The 12,408-nt window shown below is 48.9% G+C and overlaps 2 protein-coding genes and 1 pseudogene across 2 annotated transcripts; 1 reads left to right on the forward strand and 2 right to left on the reverse strand.

The window, feature by feature from the left end:
• Nucleotides 1–3,926: 3,926 nt before the first annotated feature.
• On the reverse strand, nucleotides 3,927–7,628 carry LOC131568705 (uncharacterized; annotated as a pseudogene).
• Nucleotides 7,629–7,654: 26 nt separating this feature from the next.
• On the forward strand, nucleotides 7,655–7,963 carry LOC131568655 (feather keratin Cos1-2-like). The gene has a single exon (XM_058820758.1). The coding sequence runs from the start codon at nucleotides 7,655–7,657 to the stop codon at nucleotides 7,961–7,963; it is 309 nt and encodes a 102-aa protein (XP_058676741.1).
• Nucleotides 7,964–9,882: 1,919 nt separating this feature from the next.
• On the reverse strand, nucleotides 9,883–10,685 carry LOC131568654 (feather keratin Cos1-1/Cos1-3/Cos2-1-like). Its single transcript, XM_058820757.1, is given in 3 exon segments — nucleotides 9,883–10,210; nucleotides 10,541–10,647; nucleotides 10,650–10,685. Coding segments are annotated over 3 exon segments (471 nt in total).
• Between the last annotated feature and the right edge of the window lie 1,723 nt (nucleotides 10,686–12,408).

Consider the following 12,408-nt stretch of genomic DNA (forward strand, 5'->3'; position numbering starts at 1 on the left):
TACCCCAATTATAGGTTTCTTGCTTTCTATGCAAACGAGTTCTCATACACAGTCTGTTCTTTCAGACTTTTCTGGAAATGGGTTGGAAGTTTCAGGGGTTTTTGGCGACCTTGATCCCCCTACAGCCCATGTGCACATTGTGACCTTATTCATCTCCTTGTATTGTTTCATGTTTTGCATCTCTTCAGGAGCTACAGCAAGGTTGGTTAGTTGTTCCAGGAAAGTGCTGTCCCACCTCTGTATGGCCCCTTCTCCAGCCACATCCTATTTTTTCTCACAGCATCTTCAGGAACTCCTGAAGGCACAGCTGGGCTCAAAATAACAGCTCAGGCACATAATGTCCCCATGGATCTTGTTTGGTTCCCCCCATGTTCTTCCTGCCCAGAGCTCATGGCACAGACACCATCTATGTCCTCCTCACTGAGCACTGGTCTAGGAGCACAGAAGAGGAGGGACTCTTGTTCATGTCTCAAACCCAGACTGATGGCTGTGCAACCACCTGAGGGTTCTTGCTAAGAAGCTGTGAGAACAAATGGGATGTGGCTGGAGAAGGGGCCATGTGGAGGCAGGACAGCACTTTTCTGAAACAAATGGCCTTGTTCTGCCTGGATACTCCATCAGCTGAATCAATTCTTGAGCCAGCACTGGTGACCTGTCTTCCTTTCTTTCTCTCATTTAATCTCTCTCTCTTGCTTCTCTTTCACTCTACCATATATTGACAATTGTCTTCGTTTAAAAGACAGGTGTCTGCCAAGGAAGGTGGGAACCTTCACGGAATGGAAAATACTATACCCTTCCCTCCAAATTATTATAACTTTGAAAATATGGGGTTGTCCAACAAAGACGGAGGAAAAAGAATAACAGTCATTTACTAATAAATACATTAATAACAATTCAAACAAACAACAGCAGCAAACAGAACCAGACACCCAGGCCCGGCCTCTCTCAACCACAGGCGCTTTCCCTTTCAGTGCAGTTCCGGGCACAGCCAGCAGGGGCGCTGCTGGCTCCTGGCTGGGCAGGGCGGGTGCAGTGATTCCCCCACGCCAGCAGGTGGAGCTGTGGTGCGAGCTCAGCTCCCTCATGAGGCGATGGCGGCGATGGCGGTGGAGGGGAGGGGAGATGGCTCCCTTTGCAAAAGTCACAGGGAGCAGCCGGTCTCAGTGCTGCTACTGAAACAGAGTAGAAATTCTCCAGAGTAGAAAACCATTTTGATTTAGGTGAAACGTACATCTTTGAGTCTGTGGTTAGAGAACATAGCTATGTAGCCTGACTGCAAAGCCTAGGCTCAGAGAAACTGCTTCAGTGAAGGACAGAGATAAGGGAGGGGAGGTAGAAGGTGATAAAGAAAGACAGAGAGAATGCTGTAAGAGCAGGTCAACCTGACCCTGGAATTCTTTCTGATAAAGAAGAACTAGCGGCAAATGTCACGGGAAATTCGTAAAAATGAATACGTATGAACCTATTGTGAAATTGCATACATACGTATTTGAGAGGGGAATAAAAAGGGAATTGAAGTTCCCAGAAGTACACATGTCTTTTAACGAGAACAATCTCCACATGCATCTGGTGCTGTAATAAACATACCAGCTTTACAACTTTCACAAAGTTGTGGACTTTTTGATTATCTCCTCAAAACACTATGGGTGGTGAAATGCGCTGTAGGAGGAACCTCTGAGTGGTGAGCTGGAACAACAGAGGTGACCAGGCTCATGGAGGCAAATGAAGCATTGTAAAAAACCCTGAAGCCATGGCAGGAGCAGTGGGGGTCCAGGCAGAGATGGGGAGTTGAATTAAAATGTGGCAAAACCACCAGAGCAGGGGCAGAAAACAGCGGGGCTGGGCAGCCCCCAAAGGACAGCAAAGGTGGAGGAAGCGGGTTGTTTTGAGTTTTCCTCTGGCTCTCAGGTCTCCCATGTGATGTCCTGAGGATGGCAGCAGCATCAGGGCTCCTGCAAACAGCCAGGAGATGCTCCTTCCAGAGAGAGGGAGCACACTGGGGTCCCAGGCTTCTCCTGAGGCACCCAAGCAGATGGTGAGGGTCCCTCCCAGCAAGATCAGTGTAGGAAATGTCCCAGTTCAACAGCCGCTCTTGGAGCAGACACTCACCCATGGTTATACACCTTGAGCAATTAAGGGTTAACCTGTCTAGGCCAGCTCTGCTGAGACTTGTACTGTTTTATCTTTCCAGGAACATTACTGGGAATTGTGCCAGCACACCCCACTGAAAATTGAGTTACTTACCAAAGAACTGCTTATCATTTTTGTTGGAGGAATCATTGCCAGCAGGAACCAAATTTAGTTGACACATAAACAAGCTCAACCCACAAGTTGAAACCCTGGCTGCTTTTGTTTATGTTAATCAATATAGTAACCATATGCATTCTGCATTACACCCACTTCTCTCCTGTGGGTGCAATTTACAGGAGCGGCAATTACAAAAGAAGGTGGCGTTCAAAAGGTAACCTGGGATAATGCAAAAGGGAATTCTACTCCTAGCAACTAGATAATAGTAGCAACTCTTAATTTTCCTCTCTGACCCCACTAATTGTAAGCCACAGTTTATGTTGTAACAGTGCATGGTGCTTCAGTATATACCATATATCAAATGATTGTGTCAGGATTAAATCCCAATGGACATGCACTCTAGACCCTAGAGCACAGAGTATGGGCCTGATGGAATGGATGTGCTTGTGTGAGAACCCCTTGTGATTTTGTATTTGTAAACAACATTATTGTACATGCAAGTGCCCTAGTATTTGTGCTTGTAACTTTGTTGACATTATGGGATGTGATTTCAGTTATTTAGCTCCTCTTATATCTTACCAATTGTTATGATTTAATTATGCATTGGCTTAAGAGCAGCAGCCTATTCCTACTGAATGAACTTCACTTGGATGTGAAAAATGCTATTGAAGAAAGCTCGAGAAAAAGGACAGAAAATTTTGATTACCATTCATCCTGATGTAAAAAAATTCACAGGGTGAATAAGCAACCAAAGAAAGACAGGAAACACAATTGTTGGGACATTTTATTTGGATGATCACCAAGAGCAGTCAAAGGTTGACCCAGCAGCAGTGGGCACTGGTTTGACCAAAGGCCTCATCCAGAAAGAACCCGATGGACAAATTACATACATTGATACAGGTGAGAAATGTCACAAATTTATAATAAAGCCCTAAGACATTTGCACAAATTCAGCTGAAATTCATTTACCACTGCATTAGCCTGCATATGAGTGATAGGAAACTTGTGAATTACCTCAGCCCTGCATGTCTGGGATAACAGCTGAGTCCTGCCTGTGCTAAGAGAGTTTCTCTCATCTACCCACGCTCCTGTGTGCAGGCCATGGTCTGTAGACCAGGTAATGGAGGGAAGGAGAAAAAAGAAATGAGGTTATAGGCTCTCCCCAGACATTGCTGTTTCCCTAAACAACTTTTGCAAACTTTGGAGCCATGGTCTTCCTGATGACCTTTGGCTGTTGAGTAGCCAGGTATGACATTGTCAGCTTCAAGGGAGTTGAACCCTCTTCTTCCTCCACCATTCTCCCTAAGCAATATGGAAGGCTTGCCAGAAAATGAAGAATGACTCAGAGGCCAAGGCTTGGATGCAAAAGAACTTTATTGAGTGTAAAGAAAAGGACGTGGTTCATGGAGAGCACCAGGAGCAGCCACTAAGAAGCAGTGGAGATCGTGCAGGGGGTCCATCAGCCTGCCCCAAAGAGGACGAGAGGCAAACAGGTCCCCTGGGCTGGCCTGGGGACACATGTACAGCACAGAAAGAAGATGGAATAGTAGGAGAAAGAAATCATCCTAAAGCTGTAAATAGAATGTCCAGAAGCTCTATCTCCTGCCCAGAATCATGTTCTGCCAAGAACCATGTTCTGAGGTCTTGGAAATTCTTGCCGAAGGATGTTGCCAGCAAATTTAGCAGGGACGGCATCTGCTGCCACCATAGCAGTTGGTGATGCAGGAGAGGTCAAGGCCCCCAGAGCTGATGGGCACTCCCTGAGAGCTGAGGATGTTGCCAACAGCAGCAGAGGTGGAGGATCCCACGGCGGTGTTCTGTGGGAAGGAGCTGAGGATGGGCCCAGGCAGGGTCACCAGCACAGCAGGCGGCTGGATGGCCACATGGGAGTCCTGGCACTGCCTGACACAGCACTCAGTGCAGCTGCTGCCCAGCGGGCAGGGGCCGCAGGACTGGCCACAGGGGTTGCAGGGCTGGCAGCAGGACATGGCTCGAGGTCACAGGTGCACCTAGGATGGAAGGAAGGAAGAAGCAGAGTGTGAGGACAAAGGAGAACCAGCGCTACCACCAAACACTCTGCAGCCAAGGCACCCCCATTGCAGTGCCCAGCTCAAAGCCCAGGAGCCACCTCAGCCAAGTCCCAGCCTCTCTCTGTCTGCACAAGACCTTCTCTCCCCTGCCCTCTCCCAGCACAAGCAGCTCCCAGCCCTGTGCTATGACAGCCCCTCTCAGATGAGACCTCCAGCCAGGCAAGAGCTGCTCTTGAAGCAGCAGCAGCAAGAGGCTGAGGAGAAGAGGCTTTGCCCTCACCTGATTCCTGAGGAGGAGGAGGTGAGAGAAGTGGATGAGAGAGAAGAGACTTGGGCTGCCTTTTATAGCAGTCCTGCACTGCCTCAGGCGCAGAGGCAACTTAGTGGAAGTCATAATTTTCTGACCAGCTCATGTCAAATCTGAACTGCCCCAGCTAATGGTAGGGACTGTGTCCCAGTTTCCTCCACTGTGGCTTTTCCATTTCCTGGCTTCTGCCACGTGCTTTCCCATATGAAGGGTCATTTTTCAAAGTGCCAGGATGACAGCATCAAGGATTTCAGGGCAGAAAGACATCAGTGGACAAAGAAGGTTTAGATTAAGGGCCAGTGGCATCCAGGTAATGTGTACCTGTGTCATTCCTCAGGACTCCTGTGGTTGCCAGAAATCAACCCTGCTCTCGTTTTTCTTGTACACATGTCCAAGGTTCTGCACGTGACATGAAACAGTTTTTCTTTTGCTTCCTTCATTACTCTGTGATCAACACTCAGTGTTATACTCAGGTGGGCTTCTGCCGGGAGGGTTTGACCCTAGGGCTGTACTAAGAGTACTCAGAAAAATTGTGTTCTCTCCTCTCTCCAGTGACATGTGATAAAACCTCCACCTATGAGCTACCTTTTAGAGAGAACTGGATTTATTTTGTCTGGTGAAAAGGAGGCCAAGGGGAAAATTTATCATTCTAACAATTCATGAATGGAGGCTGTAGCAAGGTGGGTGTCAGTCTCTGCTCCCAAGTAACAAGTGATAAGACAGGAGGAATTGGCCTCAACTTGCACCAGGGGAGGTTTAGATTGGATATTAGGGAAAAATTCAATATCAAGCATTGGAACACAATGTTAAGGGAGGTGGTTAAGTCACCACTCCTGGAGGTGATTTCAAAGTGTAAATGTGGCACATGGGAACATGGGTTAGTGGTAGAGCAGGCAGTGTTAGATTTAGTGTTGGACTTGATGATCTTGAAGGCATTTTAATGATTCTGTGACTGTGAAGCTATCAGGAGTCTTGGGCATTTGAATTAGACAATTAAGAATGAGACAATCAAAAGATCAGTGCAATCAGGAATTACTACACATACAATGAACCTTTTCTTCTCCACGTATCTGCTAACCCTAGTGAAGAATGGCCCTGCATGGAGCAATTGGTACCTGCAGACCTTACTGCAATTGTTCTTCCTCGTCATGTTTCCTTTGTGAAGATCTGGCACTCCTCCACTGCTGCATCAAAGCTGATAGAGACTTTCCTTGTCCCCAGGAAAACCACTGCTTCTTGCAAACCTTGGTCATATGTACATTGGGTTTGTGGCCGTCTTCACCCAGGTGGTTCTGCTGACTGGCCCACCTGCACCCAAGAAAGCCATTGCTTAATCCAAGTCCCCTGATGTGGCCTCTGCACATCCTGATCCAGCAGCTGCTCCCACCCCATTGTAAGCGTCAAAGAAAGGCAAAGATTTGGAGAAGCTATGCTATGAGGAAAGACTGAAGGAGTGTAGCCTTTTCTCCTTGGAGAACAGGACTTTTGGAGAGGACCTTGTCACAGTATTTTAGTGATTAAATGGGATCTACCATGAGCACTGAGAGTTTCAGCACAAAGACCAACATGAAGGGGCTGTCCATGAGGGTCACACACCGAGTGAAGATGAACTGGAGATGATTTGAGTGCTGGCAACTGAGACCACTTGGGTCTCAGCAGGAGCAGATGAAGTCTTCGTTTCTAGACATAGCAAGATGTGCACAGGGGCCAGTAAGATGGAGAAAGATCATGTCTCTGTCCTAAACTGAGGGCAGGAGCATGTGTGGAACCTCACAGGCTTCATGGGACACTCTGTACCTGAGTTATTCTGAGCCCAGCAGTGCCTTGAAGAGTTTCTTTTCTGCATGAAGGAGACCATGGATATCCAGGGCATGGTATGGATTAGAGCATTACTCAAGGCTGAAGGCAAAGGAATTTTTATATCCTATGCCCACTGCTGCCACCCTTTGAACTTGTGATTTCATTGGTGGCCTCTGTTTGCGCAGTAGTCAAGGTTGTCTTCATTAGCTCCAAGGGGAAGAAGACAGAGGAAAATCCACTGCAGGGACTCCCACCCCCTGCCTTTTTTAACTTTGCACAGGAGCAGATTGGAAGGGTTGCCACAAAACAAAGGAGAACTTGGAGGCCAAGGCATGAAAGCACAACAACTTTAATGAGTCTAAGGAAGAAAAGGAGACCACCGGGGCAGTCACTATAATGCAGTGGAGCTCCTGCATGGTGTCCATCTGCCTGCCATGCAGAGGGAGAGAGAGCAAGATATCCCCACTTAGACTGGCCTGGAGAGACACAGAAAACAAGTGCTAAGAAAGAGCAGACGGAAGGAAGCTCTGTCATGTCCCCTCACGTGGCAGTCCTTGGGTGTGTAGGCAACAAGCACAAGAGCAGTGACCATTTCCTGACAACTTAGACAAAACCAAACTGCTCAGAAATTATCCAAGTGAACATCACCTGCCCACAAGGAATGCCAACAGACTTTGATCTGAGACTTCTACCTCAGAAATCCTTCAGATGCTCATCCCAGCACTTACAGAATGAGATCTTCACCTAGGCAAGCACGTGGCAGAAGCCAGGAAATGAAAAGGCAGCAGTGGAGGAAACCAGGACACAGCTCATACCATTACCTGGAATGGCGCATATTTGACATGACTTGGTCAGAAAATTATGGCTTCCACTAAGGTGCCTCTGCGCCCTAGGCAGTTCAGAACTGCTATAAAAGACAGCCCAAGTGTCTGCTCTCTCATCCACTTCTCTCACCTCCTCCACTTCAGGAATCAGGTGAGTGTGAAGCCTCTTCTCCTCCTGCTGCTTCAAGAGCAGCTCTTGCCTAACTGGAGGTCTTAGCTGAGAGGGGTTGTCGTAGTGCAGGGCTGGGAGCTGCTTGTGCTGGGAGAGGGCAGGGGAGAGAAGGTCTTGTGCAGACAGAGAGAGGCTAGGAATTGGCTCAGGTGGCTCCTGGGCTTTGAGCTGGGAACTGCAATGGGGGTGCCTTGGCTGCAGTGCTGCTTCTCATGTGTCCTCACATTCTGCTTCTCCCTTCCTTCCATCCTAAGTGCACCTGTGACCTCGAGCCATGTCCTGCTGCCAGCCCTGCAACCCCTGTGGCCAGTCCTGCGGCCCCTGCCCCCTGGGCAGCAGCTGCAATGAGTGCTGTGTCAGGCAGTGCCAGGACTCCCATGTGGCCATTCAGCCGCCTGCTGTGCTGGTGACCCTGCCTGGGCCCATCCTCAGCTCCTTCCCCCAGAACACCGCCGTGGGATCCTCCACCTCTGCTGCTGTTGGCAACATCCTGAGCTCTCAGGGAGTGCCCATCAGCTCTGGGGGCCTTGACCTCTCCTGCATCACCAACTGCTATGGTGGCAGCAGATGCCGCCCCTGCTAAATCTGCTGGCAACATCCTTCGGCAAGAGCTTCCAAGACCTCAGAAGACAGACTTGGGCAGGAGATAAGGATTTGGAACACTGTCTTTACAATATGAAGCCATTGTTCCCCTCCCATTTTTTCCTCTTTTCTTTGCTGTCTGTTTCTCCTCAGGCCAGTCTAATGGGGACATATGACCCTCCCTCCCTCTTTTGGGCAAGCAGATGCACACTATGCAGGAGCTCTACTGCATCTTAGTGGCTGCATCTGATGCTCTCTGTGAGCTACCTCCTTTTCTTCTTTACACTGAATAAAGTTGTTTTGCATCCAAGCCTGGGCCTCCAAGTCCTCCTTTGTTCTCTAGAAAATCTTGCAGTCTACTCAGAGAAAATAGGTGGAAGAAACAGAGAATGGGATTCCCTGCAGTGGATTTTTCTTCCTTTTCCTTGGAGCTGATGAAGTCTCCCCTGGCAACTCAGCAGCTAAAGGCCATCAGGAAGACATCAGGCAACAAGTTGTGAAGGGAAACAAGAATTCCTGGGTCCAGCCGACAGCTTCATCTCTTCGTTCTCCTCCACTCCCTTACCTAATCCAGTGATGCAGCCACTGGATCCTGGGCTAACACTGGAGAAATTCTGGCACCACTCCAGGAGTGAGGAAACAACTGAGATTTGGATTTTACCTGCAACTGAAACTGAGGAGCTGCTTGCTCTATAGTGAAGAATGTCACAGCCATAGCAGGGGTTGGACAAAGGAAAAGGAGAAGGCTCTCTGGTGTTGAGGTTCCGATAGAGAAGAGCTTATTCCTAGTGAAGAGATCAGGAATAAAAAACTCTTGAGTGTGACTGGGTTTGGATTTTATACAGTTACAAATCAGGGGGTGGATACAAAAAAACAACCAATAGAGAGATATCAGGGGAGGAGTGAGGGGATTACATCAACAGATCAGAACCAATCAGGGTAGGTGGGAGGACAGGGTAAGTCACATGGGCCAATGGGGCTTCGAAGTTTAGGGGAATTCCAAAGGGGTGTCGCAGTCTGGGATTGGCCCAAGGTAAGAGTGGCAGGGAAGGTTCAGGAATAAGGGGCTGGGTTGCCTTGACAGGCAGGGAAAGAGCTGGAACAAGGGGTGGGGAATGGCATGAGGGACAGCTTTGAGGGAGGGTAAAACCCAGGGACAAACCAACTCATGGAGAACAACAGAACAAACCACTTAACAAACACCATAGGGCATATCACTCTCACCCAGCAATGACAAGGAGAGGGAGAGGGAGACAGGAGCACCTTTCCTCAGGAAATCATGGGGCTGCTATTACTTCAAGGTCTCCCAGCTTTCTGGGTATTTATGAGCAAAGATACATCAAGACAAGGCTTGATGGTGTCTGAAAGCAGAGCAATCAGGGGATGTCTTCCTCAGCTCCAAGAGATTGTACCCTTAATAGCTGCGCCTCCATGGTGCGCCAAAATTCCATTGCTCTGTGAATGGAGAAGGGTCTCCTTATGCCCTCACCCACTTCCATGACTGAGCAACACCTTTCTCCTTTGGCATTCAGAAGTGCAACCAAGGGAAGGACCACAGACACCAAACTTGAATGCAGCAGAACTTTAATGAAATGAAAGAAGGAAACAAAGCCACTAAAAATTGGAAGTCAGCAGCACAGGCAGCACCAAGGGCAGCAGAGAGTCTGCACTCCTTGACTCTGGAATAGTTCCTGCATAATATTGGTCTACCTGCCCCACAAAGGGGAGAAACCAAATGGTCCCTATCAAGCTGGCCTTTGGGGAACATAGAAGCGCATAGGAACCAATGCAAACAATGGAAAGGGAGAGAAAGGCAAGTTTGGTCAGCTTTTGTGCAAACAGCACTCAAAACCAAGATCCTCTGCCCAACACCGTGTTCTGAGTTCCTCAGGATGTCTCGTTGGGGCTCTCTCAGCATCTTTAGCAGGGACGACATCTGTTGCCACCGTAGCGCCTGGTGATGGAGGAGATGTCAAAGCCCCCAGAGTTGATGGGCACTCCGTCAGAGCTAAGGATGTTGCCAACAGCAGCAGAGGTGGAGGATCCCACCACGGTGTTCTGTGGGAAGGAGCTCAGGATGGGCCCAGGAAGGGTCACCACCACAGCAGGTGGCTCAATAACAACAGTGGAGTTTTGGCACTGCCTGACACAGGGCTCGTTGCAGCTGTTGGCCAGTGGAGTGGGGCCACAGGGCTGGCAAGGACGGCACTGGGTGTTGCAGGACATGTCTTGAGGCTGGCAGGTGCACCTGGCAAAGAGAACAAAGAGGAAACAGAGCACAAAGCTGGGTGGGTGGGTGAGGAGCAGCCTGGTTATCCCATCACAAAAGAGCCAAGGCTGCCATGAATGGGAAGCTGGAGACTGGGCCAGGAGCCCTACAAAGAGCAGCCTGGCTCAGGAAGTTCTCTGCCAGGCAAAGAAAGCAAAAGGCACCATCACCAACCTCTCCCCATGCCAGCCTCCTCCCTTCTTTCCTCTCTCAGGACCAGATGCTCCAATCCCCAAATATGAGAAAGCCAACATTACTTGAGATAGCCACCAAGCAGAGATCTCACTTTGGCAGAGAAAGAGAAGGGACTTCAGACTCACCTGGTTCCCAAGCAGAAGGAAGCAAGAGAAGGGGATGAGAGAGCAGAGATTTGTGCTGCCTTTTATACCTGCCCTTGACTGCCGCAGGAGCAGGGGCAGCCTTTGCAGAGGTAACAATTTCCCAGCAAGCTCATCTTGAATGCAAACCAGCACACCTAATGATATGGGCTGTGCTTTCATTTCCTACACTGCTGCCTTTTCATTTCCATGTTTGTTCCGTGCTTGTTCCCCAATGAAGGTTTCTTCTGATCCCTGGGATTAAAGGCCTCAGGATTTCTAAGGCAGGAATGCAGCAGTGCAGTTTATGTACTGCATGGGCCCAGACCAGGAAAGTGATGCTATCCTGATCACTCTTCTGCAGTTGTTTGAAGTGTTGTTTTCAGGAAGAAACTGCAGCACTCATAGAATCATAAAATCATATAATCAAAGAATGGCTTGGTCTGGATGGAACTCCTTCATAAAGAGAAGCAGTGACACTCACTAGATGAGATTGTTCCAAGCCCCATCCAAGCTGGCCTTGAACATTTTCAGGGATGTGGCAGCCTCAGCTTCTATGTGAAGTTCCATTGCCTCACCACCATTTGAGTGAGGAATTTGTTCCTAATATCAAATCTACATCTTTCCTCTTTTAGTTTAAACCATTCCACTTTTTCCTATCAGTATCTGCCTGTGTAAAAAGTCAGCATCCATCTTTTTGTAAGTCCCCTTCACACACTGACTGGCCTCAATGAGGTCTCCTCAAAGCCTTCTCTTCTCCATGCAGAACCCCAAATCTCTCAGCCTGTCTTCAGAGCAGAGTTGCTCCAGCCCTCTGAGAATCTTTGTGGCCTCCTTTGGACCTGCTCTAACATGTCTATGTCTTTCTCATGCTGAAGGAGAATCACTGCCCTCACCCTGCCAGTCAGGCCTTTTGTGATGCAGCCCAGGATGGCTTTCTGGACTGCAAGTGCAAACTGTTGGCTCACGTCCAGGTTTTCATCCACCAGAACTCCCAATTCCTTCTTCACAGGTCTGCTCTCAATGGGTTCATCTCCCAGTCTGTCCTCATGTGTGGGATTTCCAAATGCAGGTGCTGCACCCTGTGCTTGAACTTCTTAAATTTCATCAGGTTCTCATGGGCCCACTTCTCAAGTTTCTGCAGGTCTCCTTGGATGGAAATCTCCTTCTGTAGTGTCAGCTCAGCTTTGTGTCATCTGCAAACATGCCAAGAGGACACAAAATCTAATATCCCTGTGATTGAAAAAGATAATAAAAAGCACCAGTCCCAAGACAGAGCCTTGAGACATGTCCCTGTTGCCCTACCCCCATGTGGTCATAGAGCCACAGACCAAAGTTTTGTCCATCCAGCCATTTTCACAGTCACAATAGTACACCCTTCAAATCCATGTGTATTGGGTTTGCATGGCCTGGCTTTGGTAGCAGGAGGGCTACAGGGGTGGCTTCTGTGGGAATTTGCTGGAAGCTTCCTCAGTGTCCAGCAGAGCCAAAGCCAGCTGGCTCCAAGACAGACCCACCGCTGGGCTCATCAGAAATGGAAGTGATGCCTCAGGAATAACACATTAAAAAAGGGAAAAAAAATATTGCATGGGTGTAATTGGGGCTAGAGAAAAGCAGAGTGACAATATGTGAGAGAAACAGCTCTGCAGACACCAGTGGAAAAGGAGGAGCAGGAGCTGCTCCAGGCTCCAGAACTGAGATTCCTGTGCAGCCCATGGTGAGGCAGCTGTGCCCCTGCAGCCCACAGAGGGCATGGGAGTGCAGAGATGCACCTGCAGCCCCTGGAGGAGCCAACACCAGAGCAGGTGAATGCCTGAGAGGAGGCCATGGCCCTGAGGGAAGCCTGTGATGGAGGAGAGT

This window comes from Ammospiza caudacuta, chromosome 27 (genome assembly GCF_027887145.1).
Source record: "Ammospiza caudacuta isolate bAmmCau1 chromosome 27, bAmmCau1.pri, whole genome shotgun sequence".
Lineage (NCBI taxonomy): Eukaryota > Metazoa > Chordata > Aves > Passeriformes > Passerellidae > Ammospiza > Ammospiza caudacuta.

Coding starts and splice junctions, on each gene's coding strand:
- LOC131568655 (XM_058820758.1), top strand. CDS start 7,655: ATGTCCTGCTGCCAGCCCTGCAACCCCTGTGGCCAGTCCTGCGGCCCC.